The sequence below is a fragment of the Eumetopias jubatus genome, unplaced genomic scaffold (genome assembly GCF_037043125.1).
Source record: "Eumetopias jubatus isolate StellerSeaLion01/CBP00866 unplaced genomic scaffold, mEumJub1_p1.0 scaffold_7, whole genome shotgun sequence".
NCBI lineage: Eukaryota > Metazoa > Chordata > Mammalia > Carnivora > Otariidae > Eumetopias > Eumetopias jubatus.
The window spans coordinates 99,601,845-99,625,296 of NW_028274813.1; the positions used below are offsets into that span (position 1 = coordinate 99,601,845).

General features: G+C 35.7%; 1 protein-coding gene across 7 annotated transcripts in view; it reads left to right on the forward strand.

Moving 5' to 3' along the window:
* Positions 1 to 23,452, forward strand: part of RNF111 (ring finger protein 111) — an 89,856-nt gene that overhangs the window by 40,255 nt on the left and 26,149 nt on the right. For all 7 annotated transcript variants that reach the window (XM_088024813.1, XM_028099976.2, XM_028099978.2 and 4 more), the window contains exons 2-5: positions 552 to 1,447; positions 14,678 to 14,804; positions 18,636 to 18,799; positions 22,232 to 22,426. In XM_088024813.1, the coding sequence (XP_087880939.1) occupies positions 571 to 1,447; positions 14,678 to 14,804; positions 18,636 to 18,799; positions 22,232 to 22,426 (1,363 nt within the window). In that variant the 5' untranslated portion in view covers positions 552 to 570. The remainder of the gene's footprint in view (positions 1 to 551; positions 1,448 to 14,677; positions 14,805 to 18,635; positions 18,800 to 22,231; positions 22,427 to 23,452) is intronic.

Here is a 23,452-nt window from a genome sequence, read left to right on the forward strand (position 1 = left end):
GTTTATATTCTCATCAGAGAATAGAATAGTATGAAGAAAAGAACCATGGGGAAGAGAAGCTGTATTTATACTAGTTCATTATTTATAGCAATCTGTCTAATACAGTAGCCATCTAGATGTACAAAAAATATTTAATTACCACTTTCAGGATACCAGGAAAAAACATTGACTAATCAAAGTCTTTTGAATTCTAGTCCTTTAATCTATTTTTACTATAATAGGTTTTGAAGAAATTGTTAGATTTTAACCAAATATGTTGCTGAAGGATAGAAAGATAATACAGCCAGGTAAGTTTTTGATTAATAGAAATTTTCAAGTAGGCTTATGGTCTGTGATCTTATTATATTTCTAAAAATTGGGTATGTGGTAGAGGTATCAGAGAAAAATGTTTTAAAAGAACAGCAAAATGACTTATTACAGCCATTTTATATCCTGGTATATCAGGAAAAGGCAGTTCTCTGTTACAGCGATGTTCTCAGTGGAATCTGAAACTCTTCAGTTTGTGTAGTAAAACATTAACATCCTTTTAAATTTCTAATTGTGTCTTCTAGGCCTTCCTTAAAGTTTCCCATGTCTCAATGGACTCCTGAATATAACAAGTTATATACCTTAAAAGTGGATATGAAGAGTGAGATTCCTTCTGATGCGCCAAAGACACAGGAGAGTCTGAAAGGGATCCTCTTGCATCCAGAGCCCATTGGGGCAGCCAAAAGTTTTCCTGCGGGAGTTGAGATGATTAACAGTAAAGTGGGGAATGAATTCTCTCATTTGTGTGATGATTCTCAAAAACAAGAGAAGGACATGAATGGTAACCAACAAGAACAAGAAAAAAGTGTTGTGAGGAAAAAACGCAAAAGCCAGCAGGCTGGCCCTTCTTACATGCAAAATTGTGTTAAAGAGAACCAGGGAATATTAGGATTGAGGCAACACCTAGAAACACCAAGTGATGAAGATAATGATTCCTCTTTTAGTGATTGTCTTTCTTCTCCTTCATCTAGTCTGCATTTTGGAGATTCTGATACTGTGACTTCGGATGAGGATAAAGAAGTCTCTGTAAGACATTCCCAGGCAATTTTGAGTGCTAAAAGTAGAACTCATAGTGCACGGTCCCAAAAGTGGCCCCGGACAGAGACAGAATCTGTTTCAGGATTGTTAATGAAAAGACCCTGTTTTCATAGCAGTTCATTAAGGAGACTTCCATGCAGAAAGAGATTTGTAAAAAATAATTCCTCACAGAGGACACAGAAACAAAAAGAGAGGATATTAATGCAGAGAAAAAAACGCGAAGTGTTAGCCCGAAGAAAATATGCATTGCTCCCCACTTCTAGTAGTTCCAGTGAGAATGACCTCAGCAGCGAATCCTCTTCCAGCTCATCAACTGAAGGAGAAGAAGATTTGTTTGTTTCTACCAGTGAAAACCACCAAAACAATCCATCTGTTCCCTCAGGTAAAAGTATTTCTTAAGGTGAACAAAACCTGGAAGCTCTTGCATTGTGTTTGTGCTTAATTCTCTTCTACATGTTAGCGATTTCATTGCTTTTAGAAGGAATATGAGGCTCAATTAACTTTTATTTTTAAGCCATATAAATAAATTGCCAACTGTGGTATTAAATCATGACTCCAATTCTAAGATCAGATTTTTTAATTTTATACTTTTTCGGATAGCTCTGTGATGGATATCTTTCACATTCAACCGCAGTAAGAACACTAAAATACTTAATATTATTTTTCCTTTAAGTATTCTTATTACTAGTTACCTTGTCATAATCTTTATAACTGAAAATTAATTTCAAGTATTTGAGAGATGCTTTTATTCTTTTTTTTAAAGATTTTATTTATTTGACAGAGAGAGACACAGCGTGAGAGGGAACACAAGCAGGGGGAGTGGGAGAGGGGAAAGCAGGCTTCCTGCCCAGCAGGGAGCCCGATGTGGGGCTCTATCCCAGGACCCTGGGACCATGACCTGAGCCGAAGGCAGACATCACCCAGGCGTCCCGAGATGCTTTTACTCTAATACTAGAACACAAACTTTTAGTCCTGATAGTGCTCAGTAGAGCACATGATTGATCAGTTAAAATTGAATTGATAGAGGATTAGCTTGAGAGCATTGTCCCCTCCTCACAGTAAATATTATATTTAACTAGAATAAGATTATGTGCAGTCTCTGAAGTGTAAGTATGTTCCATTTTTACGGTTTGTAAAGTATACCATTTTTACGGTTTGCTGAATTTAAAGGAAGTTTTTGAAGTGAGCATTGAGGAGTAATGTCTTAGCTGAGGGAAAAGAATACTTTCTTGTGAAAGAATGGGGGATAAAAGGGCTATGATTATGGTTTTTAATACTGACACAAAGATCTCCCTGTCTTTGCCTGATGTCCTGCTTGGCAAGGGTAGAGCCTGCTAATCTGTGCCAATATGCCATTTCCCCTCTCTCTTTTCTCCTTCTCTATGGGTTACTTCCTTTTCCAAGACTCCCTTTCCTCTTCCATTTTTATTTTTCTATCTTTGCCAGAATTCCAAAACCAGTAACTTTGGTATTTAGTTTTAGCCATGATCAGTTCAGTTTTTTAAACTACCCAAGTATTTGTTTTAAAGAGTTCGTTGAGATCACCTATAACTGGGAGAAGGTTATAGCAACCATTCTCTGAGGTCTCTTGAGAAACAGCAAGGTGAGAATAGGAATTGTCTTGCTTAGTTGCCACATTTCACATTTTCCTCAGGTGGTTAGACTGTGAAGACTTGTTTGGGGAAGAGAGAGCAGCAGAGCCCAATTTCTGCTTGAAATTAATGAGGTAGGATGGTTGGTGATGTGAAGCAGAAGTTCCAAGGAGCTGCAATTTGTAGGAGGCATGAGAATAGAGGTAATGTAGGTCAATATCAGTGTCTGTTTCTAGGAAGAAAGGAGTTCATATACTCTCTCAAGTATTCAAGATAAATGCAAACTCTACAATTCATTTTAAAATCTTACTTGATACTATGGCATGTGGTTTTTGCTATCTTTTTTGGAAAAATTGCATTATTTCAACTATGTAATACTTTCAGACATTTAAGAGTAATGTTTGTCTCTGGAAACACAAATCCAAATGTTGAAACAAATTCTTTGGATTTTTTTCCTGGTTTTTATTTTTTTAATCTCTTTTTGAAAGATTTTATTTATTTATTTCAGAGAAAGTGAGAGTACACAAGCAGGGGAAGGGGCAGAGGAAGAAGCAGACTCCCCACTGAGCAGGGAGCCCGACGTGGGGCTTGATCCCAGGTTCCTGGGATCATGACCTGAGCTGAAGGCAGACGCTTAACTGACTGAGCCACCCAGGCAGCCCCCTTTTCTGGTTTTTACACCAGTGTTTTGTTTTAAACTAATTTTTTTTTTTTAAATAATGGTTTAAGAGTAACATTCACATAGTGTGCAATTTTTTTAAGTACCCAGAATGTTTAAAATAAAAAATAAAAGTTTACCACTTCTTCTTAGGTCCCAGTTTTATTACCCAGAAGTAGTCAGCAGTTTTCTCTCCTCAGAAAATGTGGAACATATATAAGGATAAATAAATAATGGGGTTTTTAAAAATATTAGTGTGTATAGTTATATCCTCATTTAAAAAAAATGGTTGCATAGTATTTCCTTTGTATGGATGTTTCATTATTTAGCCAGGTTTTTTTTTTTTTTTAAAGATTATTTATTTATTTACTTGACAGAGAGAGACACAGCGAGAGAGGGAACAGAAGTGAGGGGAATGGGAGAGGGAGAAGTGGGCTTCCCACCGAGTAGGGAACCCGATGCGGGGCTCGATCCAGGACCCTGGGACCATGACCCGAGCCAAAGGCAGATGCTTAAAGACTGAGCCACCCAAGCGCCCCTATTTAGCCAGGTTTTGTTGGTGAATATTTGCTGCATTGAACAGCCTTCTGCACACAGTTTTGCACACCTAGGCAAGCATATCTTAAGGAATAATTTCTAAAAGCATATAGGAGGTTACATGCATTTAAAAATTTGCTAGCTGTTGTTACCAGAATGCCCTCCAAGGAATTTTCATCAAGTTCTTTTATCACCCAACAGTAGATGATGTCGTGATGATAATAAAAATACTTAGCACTTTTGAGTATTTACTCTGTGCTGGTAATGTTCTGAGTGTTTATATGTATTCTCATTTTATCCTCCCAACACTCTTATGAGGTGTATATTGTTATCATCATCCTCATAATACATATGAAGCATTTGGAAAACTATTTTAGATTGATTTACGTTCAAAAAGTTAAACTGAAATATTTATGGGACATTGCTCTATTATCAAAAAATTTCTTAGATTCTTAAGAGAGAGATTTTCCTTGTAGATGTATTTTTAGTGCTGGCTTTCTGACTCCAATTCCAGTATGTCTTAGTGTGTGTTGGGAAATAGGAGAGGGTTTGAATATCTCAAATTTTAATTAATCTATTATGCCTTAATAATATGATTTATATGCATGGGTATTAGTTACTCTAGAGCTGCTAGGACAGCTTTTTCACACACTATCCAATGCTTATTGGCTATTGCTGTAGTGAACTGATGGAAAGAATGTTTGACATGTTAAGTATTTTGTTATATCTTCAAACTCTCTAAGATACAACAGTTGTATGTAATTAACTGGTTTTACCAGATCACCTAAGAATGAATTAAGTCAGTACTTTACATTGTAACAAACATTAGTTCATTTGTTGTAATCAGTAGATTTCTGGGAAATCCCTATTTGCCTCATCCTTATTGTGTTTTAAATTTATTATGGCTCTCTATTCAAGCCTGGAAAGCCAAAATGACATGTGACTTGGGTTGTTAGTTGCCAGTTAGGTTGAGAATTTATACATTCAGTTTTGTTCCTGATAATATTCACCAAGAACTTTAGATACTTTAAAACAACTTAATAGAAGCTAAGTTTGAGAGTAGATGTTAATTTTAGTGACATATTTCTGTGATCTATTCAGTGTACTTTAACTGAACTGCTGCTTAAATTCTTATTTTATATAGTCCTTATATTAGCACTGGGAAATCCTGATTTCCCAGTTGTTACTGTTTTTTTTTTTTAATTCAGTGACTATTTTTATTTACAGCTTAAAAAATATATCCAACAGGTATATATTCATAATTTCCAAGTGCAGTCCATACTGCATTGACTTGTGTTTTAAAAGTTTAAAAGTTTAAAAACTTTAAAAGATAACCTTTAAGATAAACTTTAAGATAACCTGTGGAAATGTGAAGTCTTAATATTAAGAATTATATTTGTGGGGGCGCCTGGGTGGCTCAGTTGGTTAAGTGCCTTCGGCTCAGGTCATGATCCTGGAGTCCCAGGATCGAGTCCCACATCGGGCTCCCTGCTCAGCGGGGAGTCTGCTTCTCCCTCTGACCCTCTTCCCTCTCGTGCTCTCTCTCTCTCATTCTCTCTCTCTCAAATAAATAAATAAAATCTTTAAAGAAAAAAAGAATTACATTTGTGAATATTTCTTTTCCTCCTTTTCCAAAAATAGCACTGATAGAGGTTTTTGTTGTTATTTTTATATGGAAATGTTCATACATAAAAATAGAAGTATACCTACATAATCTAGCTTCAATTTTCAGCATCCTGCCATTCTTTTATCTCTCACCCCTCACTTTTTTTTTCTGGAGAATTTCAGAACAATTTCTAGACATCATAGCATTTAATTTGTTTTGTATACTGCGTTATTTCCTGCAAACTGGTAGTTAGATCTAAAAGCTTGATTTGATTCAAGTTCAGTTTAGCAACACTTCCTTGGTGGTGCTGTATACTTCCTGTTGCATCACTTGTTAAAGTTGATGAGAGGGTTCAGATGGTGTCATTCTGATCCTTCCACCCTAAATTCCCCCATCAGCATTTCATGTAGTATTAGCAACAGCTTTGATGACCTTGCCTGGGTCCATTATTTCATTAGGCAAAGTGTTGACTTTCTAATTCTGTCATTCTGCTTACATTTATTAATGGAGGTTCTTCTACAAAGAATTCTTCAACTAATTGCTTATTATGAAATGCAGTCCATATTGGAAAGGCAAGATGAATGTTTGATTTTTTTACCCTAATTTACCACTTTTCAGAATGAATCTGTACTCTAGCAATATTTTTCATTTTCAGGTATCATTATGAACTCATGGGGTATAATACAGTTGATGTATTGCAATCTTTTTATTTTTTTGATGCTTGAATAGTTTCATCTGTGGCCTGTGGGAGCATCTTCAAATTGGGTTTATGTCCTTTTGATACCACCCCAGTGGTCTCTGACAAGATGGTCTCTGATAAAAGATGGTCCACATTGATATTTTACACTACCTGACTCAAACCTGGAAAACAACCTTTTTTTTTTTTTAATTACTGCTGATTTCCTTTTATTGAGAAGTGATACTTAGAGGTTATAGACTGGGAATTGTGGTCATTGCTCTGCTGAGTTCTATTATTGCTTTTAGCTTTTTTAATGGATAAAATTAGGAATACATAAAGATTTTAGAAAGCGATAAATCATTAATTTATATGACTATTTCCATTGAAAGTTTGGGATTCAGATTTTTATGTAAACTTGAGTTTTATATTTGATCTCTTTGCGCTTACATTGACAATCTTGATTCTTAACAATATGAACAATTGCTTTTTTGCTTTATCCTATACATCCTATAAATACATATAAATGAACATTCATAAATTAATACAAATGAAAATATTTATAATTATTACTAATAGTAATGCTAATAAATATAAGATTTTTCTGGTTCCTTTATGCTGTTGGACAGTCTTCTGTGAGGTTATGCCACCAATCAATCAATTTCAAAGATTTTATTTGAGAGCGTGAGAGAGAGTACAAGCAGGGGGAGCGGCAGAGGGAGAGGGAGAAGCAGGCTCCCTGCTGAGCAGGGAGCCCAACACAGGGCTCGATCCCAGGACCCTGGGATCATGACCTGAGCTGATCATGACCTGAGCTGAAGGTAGACACATAACCAACTGAGCCACCCAGGCACCCCGTGTTTTCATTACTTTTAAATTTTCGTTTGTTATTCCATCTTTTTTCTGTTCAAAAATGTAAACGGGTGTCTCGGTGGTTCAGTTGGTTAGGCGTCTGCCTTGGATTCGGGTCATGATCTAAGGGTCCTGGGATCAGGCCTCACTTCAGGCTCCCTGCTCGGTGGGGAGTCTGCTTTTCCCTCTCCCTCTGCCCCTCCCCCATGCTCATGCGTGCTCTCTCTCAAATAAATAAAATCTTTAAAAATATGTAAACAAATAGCATATTCTCTCCTCTTTTTTTTTTTTAAAGATTTTATTTATTTATTTGAGAGAGAGAATGAGAGCACGAGAGGAAAGAGGGTCAGAGGGAGAAGCAGACTCCCTGCTGAGCAGGGAGCCCGATCTGGGACTTGATCCAGGGACTCCTGGATCATGACCTGAGCTTAAGGCAGTCGCTTAACCAACTGAGCCACCCAGGCGTCCTATTCTCTCCTCTTAAAATGTGTCTCTTGATTTTTCACCTAACTATATGGAATTGTTAGGGTATAGAGATTATAGAGGAATAAAAGTGTGTGTGTGTGTGTGTGTGTGTGTGTGTGTGTACACACACACATATATATAATAGGATATATATACACACAGTTGTATATATATACACACTATCATTCCTTTATTCATTGGTTTTCATTCTTTATTTTTATTTTTTTTATAGCTTTGTAGTATTCCATTGTATAGTTAGACCAGAGGTGGTTCAATATTGCAGCCTTTGGCTGTTAAAAACAGCACTGCAATGAATAGCTTTTTATATATGTTATATATATAAACATATATATATATAACATTATATATATGTTATTTCATATTTTTGCCATTGTATCTTTGGAGTAGAATTCTAGGAGAAGATTGTTGGGCCAAAGATAAATGAATGTATTATTTTTAAAATATGGCCAAATTTCTCTCTGTGGGGATCATAACCATTTTGGATGCTCACCAGCAATATTTGAGAGTGCCTGTTTTCTCAAAGCCTTTCCAACAGAATTTATTGTCAGATTTTAGGTTTTTTGGTCCATCTGAAAGGTAAGAAATAGTTTGCCAGCATTTAAAAAATTTTTTAATAAGTAATGTTGCATATCTTTCATATGTTTTTTATTTTTCAAAAGATTTTATTTAGGGGTGCCTGGGTGGCTCAGTTGGTTAGCATCTGCCTTTGGCTGAGGTCATGATCTCAGGGTCCTGGGATCGAGCCCCATGTCAGGCTCCCTGCTGCCTCTGCCCCTCACCCCTGCTCATGCTCTCTCTCTCACTCTCTCTGCTCTCTCAAATAAATATTTGAAGTAAAGAAAAATTTGAGAGAGAGAGCAGAGAGAGAGTGAGCAGGTGGAGGGGCAGAGGGAGAGGGAGAGAGAGAAGCCTAAGCAGACTCTGCGCTGAGCACGGAGCCCGGTTCAGGGCTTGATCCCACCATCCTGAGATCATGGTCTGAGCCAAAATCAAGAGTCAGACACTTAACCAACTGAGCCACCCAGGCACCCCTTTTCATATGTTTAAAGGTCATTCTATTTCTCATGATCAGTCTCTTCATATCTTTTGCCTGTTTTACAGTCAGGATGTTGGTCTTCATTCTTCTGTCCATTTTCCGACCCTTTATATATATTGGGAACATAAATCCTATATAATAACACATTTTTCCCAAATTTGTGATTAGTCCTTTGACTTTGTTACACTTTTTTATCATGCCAAATCTTTTTTTTTTTTTTTTTTGGCTAGTCACATTTATTAACCTTTATCTTTACTGTTTCTGGGTTTTGAATCATAATTAGGAAAGTTTTTCCCACTCCATGTTTATAAGAGAAATAACCATTTTTCCCCTAGCCCTTGCATTATTTAAATTTTTTTTTTTTTACATTTAAAGCACACATCTATTTGATGTTTATCCTCATGTTCAGTATGAGGAATGAATCCATTTTTTTTTTAGTGTGGCTATGCCGTTGTCCCAAAACAAATCATTAAAAATTTTCCTTCTCCTATTGACTTGAGATACTGTATTTTTCATATTTTAAATGTCCATAGGCATTTGGACCTATTTGGAGTTTTCATTATGTTCCATTGGTCTATGCTTAACACTAGAAGCACACTGTTTTAATTATAGACTTTTATATTTTCTTGGTTATTTTTGCCTGTTCTTCCAAGTGAACTTATCAGCTTGTTTATCTGAGGATAGTGGTAGTGGGGAGATACATGATGGTATTCTTACTGGGATTGTATTTGTTGGCTAAAGTAGTGTGAACTGACATATTTAGTATTTTGAGTATTCCCATCTAGTTTTGTATTTGGCAGGGAATGTTTTATAGCTTTTTTTTTCTTAAAGAAAACGGCTTCATTGAGGTATAATTTACGTACTGTAAAGTTCATCATTTTAAGTATATGATTCAATTATTTTTAGTAAACTTAGAGAGTAGTGCAGCCATTACCACGATGCAGTTTTAGAACATTTCCGTTAATCTCAAAAGATCCCTCCTGATTGTTTGTATTTAATCCCTATCCAATCCTCAGTCCCACACAACCTAATCTGTTGCTGTCTCTAAGGACTTGCCTTTTCTGGACAGTTCATATAAATATATGTGTGTGATCTTTTGTGTCTGGCTTTTTTTGGTAAGTGTAGTGTTTCTGAGGTTCATCCAAGTTGTAGCAGGTATCAGTAATTAGTGTCTGTTTATTATTTAGTTCTTTTTTTTTAAAGATTTTATTTATTTATTTGAGAAAGAGAGAATGAGAGACAGAGAGCACAAGAGGGAAGAGGGTCAGTGGGAGAAGCAGACTCCCTGCTGAGCAGGGAGCCCGATGCGGGACTCGATCCTGGGACTCCAGGATCATGACCTGAGCCGAAGGTAGGCGTTTAACCAACTGAGCCACCCAGGCGCCCTATTTAGTTCTTTTATAGTATTCCATTGTATGGATATACCACATTTATTTTGTTTACCCATTTGTCAGATGATTGACATTGAATTGTTTCCAGTATTTGGCTACTGTGAACATTTGGGTACAAATCTTTGTGGATATGTATGCTTTCATTTCTGTTGGATAGATACCCAACAGAAGAATCCTAATGAGGAGTTAGAGCTGCTACAACTTGAGTAAGTTTGTTACTGCAAAAGACAGGAGCCAGTAGCAAAAGCAGCTAGAAGGAAGATTCTGCTTTTGGTAGTAACTAGCACCTGCACGTTGGGTGCTTATAGCACGGTTAATGTAGTTTATGTGAAGACTATGAGCTTTAGAATTGAAATTAGTTTGAATTCCCAGTGTTGCTTACTATTTGACAAGTCACTTAAACTTGCTAAGTTTCAGTTTCTTGATAGAGCTAGACACACAGAATATTGTACATGGCACAAAGTACGTGCCCTTGAATTGGAAGCTATTATTATTAAGCATCATTCTAGACTTAAGACAAAGAGGGACCAGGTAATTGATTATAGTGTTTGAAATTTCTTACAGATGCTACCAAGAGAATCTGTGATCTCTTAGCAGGGAATAGAAGTGGTTGTTGAGTTCATGAAGAACTCTCTCAGAGAAACCGTTATTTTTGTGACCTGTATTAAAGTACCTACATTCTTTCCAGGCTGTTACCTGTTATTTTTCTCATTATTTTTTCCTTTTCCTCGTTATGTTTTGAAAGGTACAAGCAACATAAGTAATCTTAAAAGAAATTGTTAAGATCATCTAGGGTCCTCCTACTCTAATGTCTTAGCTGTACTCAAATTACCTGTCCTTTAAGACTTCTAAATATAACAGACAACGTGAAAATAAAATTGTTCCAGTAAGAAGTGACCTGTTCTCCTGGTTTTAAGTAGTACTGAGGTTTAACTTCATACTTTTAGGAATGTTTCCTGTAAATTTTGTTTTAAATAATTGTCATTCTAGAAAAAAACACTTAAGTTATAGATATCCAAATCTTTCCTGTTGTGATTATTTAGTTACAAGTATTATGCCCAAGTTATGCTTGCAAAGTTCCTTTTTAGAAAAATGATACTTAAGCAATAGAGTAAGAGTGTATCAGTTACTTATATAACCTTCAGTTACACAATCCATGTTCATAAAAAATTATGTAAATTGAATTTTAATGCATTAACAAAGCTAGCTTTGAATCACTTATCACTGGAACTTCAAAATATAACATTTATGTTAGATTTTGCTTGTTTATAAGGTGTTTATAATGTTTGGTTATTTTTTTTACAGACTTTTAAGGAAATTTCATGTATACAATACATGGAGAGAAATCACTAATAAAGTATACATGCAAGTGTAGCTTTTCTTTTTGTGTAGAATGGTCATGTCTAGTTGATGGGTTAAAATAAGGGAAGTATTAAAAAGAATCTATGATGTTTTATTTATATGTATAATGCTTTTAGTTTTAAATATATAATTCTTTTTGTACTCCTGGCTTAAGCTGCATCATGTGCATGATTATGAAGGAAAAATTGGAAAAGCAATTTGGAAATTGAATGTAGGATATTATTTTAAATAGACACTCAAGTGCTATTTTTTTCCTCTGCCTATAAGATATATTTAGGCTGTTAAAAATACATTCTACCTCAATATGTCTATGTGTGTAGTCTTTAGAACTTAGAAACTGCTTCAGAAATAACTTTCTCCAAATCAGATCATCTTTCATTGACTCTGATTTTCCGGTGCCTGCTCTGTTCTCCTCTTTGAAGTAGCAGAGAGTACATCGTAGATCTCTGCAACGGGCTCGTACCTCCTCCAGGTACTGGGCAGCTTTTGGAATAGTGCCAATGTTTGATGATGTACAGTTGTGTTAGAGATGAAATTCGACGTTTCCAAGGAACGGCACCTTGGGTGAAGGAATAGATTGCATAAACTCCACCATGACAAGAAAGTTGAACCATTTGTTGTCATTGTGGTAAGCAGGAGTTCAGTAAAAATTGGGTAAAAATGCATATACAGTATCGATGGTATACTTACATACTAGGAGAAAATAAGAATAAAGGGAGCTCATTTAGAAGAGCGACAAGGAGAATAAAGTCTCTAAGAATAATCTTAATAGGAGTATATTTGGCCTCTGTGAAGAAAATTATATAGCTTTATTAGCATTTATAATCAGACCAAACCTACAGGTGTTCTAGAGATTTATAAGAGATATTGGTAGATGGCAAGATATATTCTTGGATGAAAAAAATATATTTTATAGATATGTCAGGACTTCGTTAGTGTTGCTTAATGCCAGTTCAGTCCAAGTCTCAAGAATTTTCCTTTTCCCTTGATTTTACAATCCTAAAGAATTAGGAAAACCTAAATGTACTAGGTATCAAAATGGAATTATTTTAATCTTTTCAACAGATGTTATTGGGACAGTTGTAGATCCACATGCAAAAGAGATTAATTTAGACCTTTTATGTCATGTCAGACACAAAAATTAACATAGACCTAAATGTTAGAGCTAAACTATACAGTTCTAGAAGAAACATAGGAGAAATTCTCAGTGACTTTCTGTTAGGCAGAGATTTCTTAAATGTGTCACCAAAAGCATCATGCATAAAAGAAATTGCTAATTTGGATTTCATCAAACTTAAAGACTTTTATGCTTCAAAAGACACCATTAAGAAAATGAAAAGTTGTGGAGCCTGGGTGGCTCAGGTCATGATGTCAGGGTTGAGGGCTCGAGTTCCATGTCGGGCTCCTCACTCCGAGGTGAGCTGGCTGCTGGAGATTTTCTCTCTCTCTCCCTCCTGCCTCTCCTCCTCTGTGCTCGGGAGAGGGAGAGAGAAACCCAAGCAGATTAATGTTCATAGCGGCTTTATTTGTAATAGCCAAAAATGAGAAAAATCCAGATGTCCATCAACAGAAGTATGGATAAACAAATTGTGATATATTCATATGATAGGATACCATTCAATAATAAAAAAGAATGAACTATTGATACACACAGCTGCATGAGTAAATCATGAATGACTATTTCACTGAATGAAAAATCCAGACACAAAAGTGTATATAATGTATGATTCCATATTGATACAGAACGAAAATACAAACCAATCCATAATGACAAAATTTAGGTCAGTTGTAGGAATGTAGGAATGGGCATGGAGAGATGATGATTGACTGAAACACAGGATCTTTTAAGGGTGTTGGAAATGTTCTAAAATTGGATTGAGGTGATGGTTGTGTTCTATAAATTTACTAAAACCAGTGAAATGTGCACTTAAAATGGGTGAAATTTTTAGCTCTCAGCATTCGTATGGGAAAATTCTTATTAAAAACATGACTTGTAAACTCTTGGCAACCTTTACGGTGACAGGTAATAGTAATGAACAGAGAGGAATGTTTTTAAAAAGGTTAAAAAAAGAAGACATTCAGTACCAGATTTGTGAAAAATATAGCAAGAGAAGAAATGGAACATGATTTTTATTTATTTATTTTTTTACCATCTTAACCGTTTTTAAGTATACATTTCAGTAGTATTAAGTAAATCCACATTGTTGTGAAACAGATCTCCAGAACTTTTTCCTCTTGCAGTTTGAAACTCCATACTCATTAAATAACTATCTTTCCCCTCTCCCCTCAGCGCCAGTAGCTACCACTCTACTTTCTTTATGAATTTGACTGCTTTAGATCCACACATAAGTGGAATCATACAGTATTTTAAAATTGTTTTGTGACTGGGTTATTTTACTTATAGCATAATGTCCTGAAGATTTGTTCATGTTGTAGCATGTGATAGGAGTTCTTTTTTTAAGGCTGAATAATACTCCATTGTGTGCATATACAGTATTTTGTTTATTCATCCATTGATGGACATTTGTGTTGTTTTCACCTATTGGCTATGAGCATGGGTGTATAATATCTCCTTGAGACAAAATGTGAATTTTAAAGTATGAAAGTTATACCTTAGAGAAGCTGTTTTAAAAAATAGAATTCCCTGATAGAAGAATCTTTGTCAAAGGGGATAAATAGATGGCATTAAAATACAACCTCAAACATGTAAGAATATTTAAGGGAGTTATCAAAACTTAATGGGAGGAAAGAAAGGATTTTTCAGTAAATGGTTTGGGGATAACTAGTTAGCCATGGAGAGACAGGGCCGGATTCTATTTATAATCTTACCTAATGCCTTAAACAAAAGTTAGTTCCAGATGAAATAATTAAGGAAATACATTGAACTGAGTACATGTATCTATCCTTCCAATAAGGATGCCCTTTCCAAACTTAGAATAATTTAGAAAAGAACATATACCAAAAAATGACAGATTTCATAGTAAAACCAAAAATTACTTTGTATTCATAAAAGAATACCATATCTTGTTTAACAAAAAAACGAAACTCTTGGGTAAAACATACAGCAAATGTAGTATCTTTTTTTTAGATATTAAAGGGTTATTATGGAATATAAATATATAAGATCTTAATACCTTTAGATATTACAGGATTAATATATCTATATAAGATCATACAAATAAATATGGAAATCACTAAAAGTTGTAAATAACAAACAAAAATCATAAAAAGAAATAAACATGAAGACATAGATTAAGAGAGTAAGTACTATTTTCACTATGTGTGTTTAACTCTGTTTTTTAAAAAAACTTTCATTTTGACAGGTAAGATTTTTAGTTTTATAATGAATTTCATAGCCTTCAAAGTCAAAGTAAAAGGTTTTTGTCAGTTTAAAATGTTTTCCTTTCTGTTTCCAGGAAGTATTGATGAAGATGTTGTGGTGATAGAAGCTTCCTCCACTCCCCAGGTCACTGCCAATGAAGAAATTAATGTTACCTCAACTGACAGTGAGGTGGAGATTGTAACAGTTGGAGAAAGCTATCGGTATGATTTTAATTCCTAGTTGTATATGTGAAGGTTTTTTTTTTTTTAAGATTTGATTTATTTATTTGAAAGAGTGAGCGAGCAAGCAAGTAGGGGGAAGGAGCAGAGGGAGAGGGAGAAGCAGGCTCTGTGCCAAGCACAGAACCCCACGTGGGACTTGATCCCAGGACTCTGAGATCATGACCTGAGTAGCTGAAATCAAGAGTCAGAGGCTTAACTGACTGAGCCACTCAGGCGCCGCCCCTATGTGAAGTTTTAAATACAAATATTTGAACATACTGTGCTGTGGATATTTACATTCTTTTACCCTTTTTTTGGAGACCTCATTTGAGCACATACCAGGTTAGTGGTTTTCAAACCAGGTTGCATTAGACTCACCTGGGAAGATTATAAAGTAAAGATAAAACTGTTCTCTGGATCATATCCCAGATGAGCAGAACCAGAATCTTGGGGGTCAGTATTTTTTAAGCACTGCAAGTGTACAATGAGAGTTAAGAGTTATTGCTGTAGATAAACAATAATTTTACTTAGTGCTTTCCAAAATTTTGTTTTATGATTCAGAGAGTTCATGAACTTCTTTGACATTTAGATGTGAATAAAACATAAAGTGTTGAAAAATATTAAGGAGTGTTGATGTTGAAGTATTCCTTTTTTTAAATTATTAACATATATTATTTGTTTCAGGGGTATAGGTCTGTGATTCATCAATCTTAGTACACAGGGCTCACCACAACAAATACCCTCCCCAATGTCGAAATATTCTTTTTTGTTACAATCTGTTTCAGGATCTCATTGATACCATTGAAGTTTATGCTGTTAGAGGGCAACCTAGTATAAAACATATTTTTACAATGCTGTTGTCCTTCACTCAGTAATTTCATATAAGCCCCGTACTAAAAAATGAATGAAAAATTCTCATTTCTTTTAATAAATAACTGTAAATAACATTGCCCTTTTGTGAATCACTTTGACCAAAAAAAAAAAAAAAGAGAGAGAGGAAAAAAAAACCCTAACAATGTTCATCTTGTGCTTTAGATGATTACAAATACTGGTGAGAGAAGCAGTGAGGTGTTCCTTTATTCCATTTGGTATACCAAACTAATCTATGGAGGAACCTTAATTTTTGTGTTGGAAGGAATTGAGATATGCATATGCTCATGGTGTTTTAATTTGTGTTACTTATTTTAAAATTTTTCTTATTTTGGAAGCATGTTATAAACATACCTAGAAGGTGCTTCTCCATTTGTACTTTTCCATTGGAGTGCAACTTCTAATGGCATGGAAGAGAGCACTCTGTAATATACCCATTTAAGTTTTAAATGATTTCCTAGGCTCTGAGGAAAATTGATACTCCATGGTAGGTGCCACAGTTATCCTGTGACTGTGCATAGTGCTTGGTACAACACTGACTCAGTTTTTATGAGCTACAAGAATTGCTGAAATGAGGGACCTGTCTTTGTGGAACTGGAGATCTTTTTTGTCACGGAGGTGCTTAATGTTCAAGTAGATACGTTTACCATAGTAATGGATAGTGATCTTAAAAAAGACACACAGTGCTCATGAACCCCTATTTATTTTCCTTATTGTTACATGGGATATTAACTTGTCACTGTTTAGCTGGCTCTTGGCCTTTCCTCTCTAAGAGAGAATGCATCCACGGGTGCCTGGCTGGCTCAGTCAATGGAGTGTTGCATCTTTGATCTCAGACTTGTGGGTTTGAACTCCACATTGTGTGTTGAGATTGCTTAAAAATCTTTTTTTTTTTTTTTTTTTTAAAAAAGAATGCATTTTGTTTCACATTCTTTAGTTTCAGGATTTGACAGTTGCTACAAATCACAGGAACGACTAAGGCTCCTGTGAAACTGTTCCTCATACACCAGGTTTGTTGGTGCTTCATTCAGCATAAATTTGGAGTTAGGACATTCTTGAAGGTTTCATAAACTGCAAAGTGGACCTGGAACTTTCTGCAGCTATTAAGAGCTTCCCAGAAATAATAGACTATTCAGTCTCACTATAGGCTCTTGGTTTCTCAAGAAATTTAAATAGTGATCTCTCTCCACACCAAAACCATTTCATTCTGAGACATTTGTTTACTGTCATGCCTCAATCTACACAGTTTTTCCTGGAATGCACATTGTGTCTTTTTTTTTTTTTCCTTTTTACTATGTCTCTGGAATTAACCTTTATACTCATATTTACTTGAGAATTTCATTTTAGAATTTGAGCTTCTTTCTAAATTCTTAGGCTCTATCTACACTTGTTGAGGTCGTTTTCAGCCTGGGTCTTTTCTGAGTGGTTGAGCTCACATCCCTGATGTCTGCATATTAATGGATCTAGTTCACTCTTTCCATACATGCTGACAATAAACATCTTTTTTTTTTCTTAAAGTTTATTTTTTTTTTTAGTAATCTCTACACCCATTTTGGGGCTTGAACTCACTACCCCAAGATCAAGAGTCACACGTTTTTCCAGCTGAGCTAGCCAGACGCCCCTAAATAATAAGCTTCTAAGGATTTTTACATTCAGTTTGGGCAAGAGGAAAAACCAACTTCATAAGCCCCATCTTTCTGTTTTTTTTTAAAGATTTTATTTTTTTTATTGAGCAAGAAGCCTGACATGAGGCTAAATCCTTGGACCCCGGGATCACGACCTGAGCCGAAGGCAGATGTTTAACTGACTGAACCACTCAGGTGCTCAAGCCCCACCTTTCTAGAACAGACTTATTTTTCTCCTGGATCCTTAGGACTGCATATTCTATATAATGTCCTTCCATACCCTTAGTTCAGATTATTACAGTGAATTCTTAAAAAATTTTTAAATAATTTAGTGCAATATAGCACCACACACATAATAAAAGATGATGACATGAGTGTTAGGTGTTGAGGGTTTGTGGTTACATGCTTTAAAAGCATGAAGTGGCTCAAACAAGTGCTATTTCTTATGACTACCAAACTAATAAACTAGCGGCAACTATCCTTACCGTTCCTGATCCTAGGAAATCTCTGGTGCCTTGAATATTTTTTAGGACAATACCAAAAATTTACTTTGTTTAGGCCTCTCAAAACCATGTTTTGCAAATCCAGTCTGGACTAAACATACAGGCTCATGTGGGTATTATTTAATGTTTAGGGTGCTGATGTTTTTGTTACTTTACCTATGGTGAATAATTTTAGGTATTAAAGAAAATGTAAATACATGATTACAACCCAGGTGGGTATTCAAAATGACCATTGAAAAGAGAGCAGCATTATTTTTTTCTTTTTTTAAGATTTATTTATTTATTTTAGAGAGAGAGTATGCATGGTGGGGAGAGGCAGAGTTTTTTTTTTAAGATTTTATTTATATGAGAGAGCATGAGCCGGGTGGAGAGGGAGAGGGACAACCAGACCTCCCAGCTAAGTGCAGAGCCTGACCTGGGGCTCAATCCAAGGACCCTGAAATCATGATCTGAGCCAAAGTCAGGTGCCTAACTGACCAAGCCACCCAGGCAGAGAGACTCCATGCTGATTGTAGAGCCCAACTCGGGGCCTGATCTCACAACCCTGATATCATGACCTGAGCCAAAACCAAGAGTTGCATATTTTATACCAGTGATTGGTGTGACATATCATTTCTCATATTCTTCGGTCAGTTGGTTGGTGAACATGTTGTTGAACATTTCATTCAACAAATGTTTTATTAAATGCCAGGCATAATTTTTAATTCTATTACCATTATTTCTTTGGAGAAGAAACTGTACAACGTATTTTGTAAGAAAGGCTTATGGTTTCTTGGGTAACAAATTTTTGTTCTTTTTTTGTATTAACTAATTTAATATTGATGTCATTTAAGGTCTCGTTCAACTCTTGGACACTCCAGATCTCATTGGAGCCAAGGTTCAAATTCTCATACAAGTCGGCCACAGGAGCCACGGAACCGTAGTAGGATTTCTACTGTTATACAACCCTTGAGGCAAAGTGCAGCAGAAGTTGTGGACCTTACTGTTGATGAAGATGGTAAGTTGGATGAGTAACAGTATAGAATTATGAAGAGAATTAATAAAATCAAATATCTTTGAAACTCCTATAATGAAAGTCCTAACTGCTTCCTGGTAACATTGTTAAACTACAGGAAAATTGTCAGATATCCCAGTCTTCTTTTTCTTTCTTTTTTTAAAGATTATTTATTTATTTGACAGAGAGAGACAGTGAGAGAGGGAACACAAGAGGGGGAATGGGAGAGGGAGAAGCAGGCTTCCTGCTGAGCAGAGACAGCAGGGCTCTATCTGTCCCAGGACTCTGGGATCATAACCTGAGCCAAAGGCAGATGCTTAATGACTGAACCACCCAGGTGCCCCCCCAAGTCTTATTTTTTAATTGATATAACAGCCTCAGTTTGTAACTTGTGCTTAAAATTCTTTCTCTTGTTTCATTGCTCGGTAGTTATTTTCTTAGGGAAAAAAATACTTTTTTTTTTTCTTAAAGATCTTATTTATTATTTGAGAGAGAGAGAGGAGAGAGAACATGAGTAGGGATGGGGCAGAGGGAGGGGGAGAAGCAGACTCTCCACTGAGCAGGGAGCCCAATGCGGGGCTCGATCCCAGGACCCTGGGATCATGACCTGAGCTGAAGGCAGACATTAAACCTACTGAGCCACCCAGGTGCCCGAAAAAAAAAGAATACTTTTACAAGTAGTAGTTTGCTCTACCCTCAGACTTACCTATTACTTTCATTTATAATATTATTGTCATAACTTTAACTTTGCTATGAAAAATAGAAATGACACTTTTTCAATGCAACAGAAAAGCAGTATAACTTGAATTTATATAAAATATTGGTTATTTGCAGTGTCGAAATTGGGGGCACCTGGGTGGCTCAGTTGGTTAAGTGACTGACTCTTGATCCCAGCTCAGGGCTCAATCTCATGGTCATGAGTTCAAGCCCCATGTTGGGCTCCACACTAGGCATGGAGCCTACTTAAAAAAAAAAGAAATGTGGAAGTTACTTTTAAAAGTATGTTATCTTCGGGTGCCTGGGTGGCTCAGTTGGTTAAGCGACTGCCTTCGGCTCAGGTCATGATCCTGGAGTCCCAGGATTGAGTCCCGCATCAGGCTCCCTGCTCAGCGGGGAGTCTGCTTCTCCCTCTGACCTTCTTCCCTCTCATGCTTTCTCTCTACCATTCTCTCTCTCTCAATAAATAAATAAAATCTTTAAAAAAAAAAGTACGTTATCTTCTAATATTACTGGTACCTTTTGTGCTGCTCAGTTTAGTGTTTTCTTTCAGCTTATAACTATATCCACGCAACTAAGAAAATAAAGCTAGAGTTGGAAAATAGGGATTAAGGAAAGTGGTAGCATGTATGAGTATGTGAATACATATGTGAATTTCCCCACATATTGAGAATTACCTTCAGGTATTAGTTACATCTTAGAAGGAAATGGTCAGTCATAATTTCCTTAAAGGAAGATGATGAGCCATATTTGAATTTGTTAACTATAAATTGGGGAAAGGATACATAAGGTAGAGTTACAGGCCTTCTGCAGTCAGCTCTTATATGGATTGTTTGCAGCTTGGATGATCATAACTTTCAGAGTATCACTACTTTGGAATTAAGATGTTCATGAAGAGATAATTTATTCCCACTGTCTCCATTTCATTCAACCTTATCTCAGTTTTTATCTGTAAAACAGTGATTTTTATATTAGGGATGGATTAGAGATTTCTCAGAGTTAATTTATTTAGGATTACTGCTTTGGAAACTGTGTTTTCCCCTGGGACATCTGTCAGCCAGTAAGTAGGAGAAGGTGACAGAGTAGTCTTTTAACCCACTGGAATTAGTTCAACCAGAATATTTTTAGGGAGTTGTAAATATCCCAGGGATCTGTAGATGCCCTATCTCTCTGCTAGTTTCTCTCGGTGGAAAGCATCTATCTTATTAAAAATAAGTCCAAAATACTAAGTATGTCAGTTAGACCAGTAGTTCTTAAGTGGTGACCATTTTGTGCCCCAGAAGAGAGTTGGCAATATCTATAGACATTTTTGGTTCTTAGAGTTGTGGGGCGGTACTACTAATATTTAATGGGTAGAGGCCCAGGATGCTGCTATAAACATCCTACGATGCACAGGACAGCCATGCCCCTACCCTGACTCCCATCCCTAGCTAAGAATCACCCAACCCAAAATATCAATACTGCTAAGGTTGAGAAACTGAGATATAGCATTTACAAATAAACAGAGGTTCTTCCTTCCGCTTTTTAGGTTTAAGCAAATATATTTGTTTAAGCGTCCAAAGTACATTGTCCCATGGAGATCAACAGGGACTATTTGTGTTTCAGCTTAGAGCACTGCATTGTATACAATAGTTTGTCCTTTCATTCTGTATCACATTAAGAGAGTCCCTTTTCTGAGCCAGTTGTTGTGACTATTCTTTGGACAGACTTAATCTTTTTAAACAACTATTTTATAATTAGAGTCTAAAGTGAACTTGTACATAAGTCGAGGTCTGCCTGAAATTTCTTTTACTTTCTACAAATTTTATTAGAATACACTGATGAATATTTATATTTGCAAAAATTTTTTTGAAAACATACAAAACCTGTAAAAAAGATTAAAACAGGTTTAAAAGTCATAGCTAATATTTAAGTGGTTACTATATATAAATCATTATACAGAGTGCTTTGAATGTGTGACCTCAGTTCATCCTAACAATAGTTGTGTGAAGAAAATTCTGTATTTCCCAATTCTACAGATGAGGAAATGGAGAGTGGTTAAGTAAGTTATCCATGACTGTAGTGTCAGTGGTGAAATCAGAATTGCTTATCCAAGCAGTCGGACTCTAGAATCCATTCTGTACCAGGGAAAGTGTAATTTCTAATATTGTTCTGACAGCCTGCGACAGTGTGTATGACAATAATATAAAGAGACTTATACTTTTCCTTTTCTCATTGTTTTCTTTGTGATCAGAAAATTTACATAGTTGTTACCCAAAAAACTGTGATAATCACCTGAATTACTGGAATATACATATGTGTTGGATTTTTTTAAATGCAGTAATCATAGGGCGCCTGGGTGGCTCAGTCATTAAGCGTCTGCTTTCTGCTCAGGTCATGATCCCAGGGTCCTGGGATGGAGTCCCACGTCAGGCTCCCTGCTCGGCGGGAAGCCTGCTTCTCCCTCTCCCACTCCCACTGCTTGTGTTCCTGCTCTCACTATCTCTGTCTCTGTCAAATAAATAAAATCTTAAAAAAAAAATGCAGTAATCCTATTTTAGTTACATGTCATTTTAATGTTGCAGCTAGCTTTATGAAAGTTTTTAAATTATATGTTGTGCTTATTAGAGTTATTTTCCAAGTTTCTTTAAATAATTATAAAAATGTTACCTTGAATTAAAATATAACCTATCTCCTAATATATTTTGAAATGCTAAATAAACATTTTGTATTTTGTAGAACCTACTGTAGTACCAACCACTTCTGCAAGAATGGAATCCCAAACCACAAGCACTTCCATTAACAATTCAAATCCATCTACCTCTGAGCAGGCCTCTGATACTGCTTCAGCTGTCACTGGTAGCCAACCCTCCACAGTGTCAGAGACTTCAGCTACTCTTACAAGCAATAGTATGACTGGTACTTCTATAGGAGGTATGTAATAAAGTGGGGGAGGACTCTTTCATTACTCTTGTTAGAAAAAGTATTGATTTTAAGATTTTAGCTATATTAGCAAGAGCATATTCTTAGAATAAACTGTATGTGAGCAAAGTAGTCTCTTCAGAATTAGACTATGATTTCATATTTGAGTTTGTGTGCTATATATTACCAAAGTATCATAGCTCAACTGAAAGAGATCAGCGAGAATTAAATGGCTGACTAAAAGCATAATAACAAAAGAAAAAATAGGTAAACTTCATCAAAATTTAAAACTTTTGTACATCAAAAGACATTATCAAGAAAGTGAAAAGACAGCCTACAGAATGGGAGAAAAATACTTGAAAATCATATATCTGATAAGGGTCTAGTATCCAGGCTATATAAAGAGCTTACATAGCTCAACAATAAAAAGACAGATACCCCAGTTTAAAAATGGGCAAAGAATTTGCATAGGTATTTTTTCAAAGAAGATACTCAGTTGATCAAGAAGGACATGAAAACAGCATCATTAGTTATTAGAGAAATGTAAATCAGAATCACAGTGAAGCACTACTTTATCCTTATCAGGATGTCTATTATTCAAACAAAACAAAACAAAACCAAAGAACAGGAAATCAGAAAATAACCAGTGTTGACAAGAATGTAGAGGAATTGGAACCCTAATGTACATCTGGTGGGAATATAAAATATAAAATGCTGCAGCTGCTATGGAGAACACTTTGGCGGGTCCTCAAAAAGTTAAACCATAGTTACCCTGTGACCTACAGTCTCACTCCTAGGTGTGTCCCCAAAAGAATTGAAAATGAGGATGGGAATTTTTTAAAAAGTTTGATGATGTCCATTTTCTCAATTTTTTTTTTGTTTGTTTTTTTTTGCTGTCATATCTAAGAAGCCATTTCCTAACCCAGGATCACAAAGATATGTTTTAAAACCTCCTATGTTTTAAGTGTTTCAGCTCTTACCTGAGATTATTTATTTATTTATTTTAAAGATTTTATTTATTTATTTGACAGAGAGAGA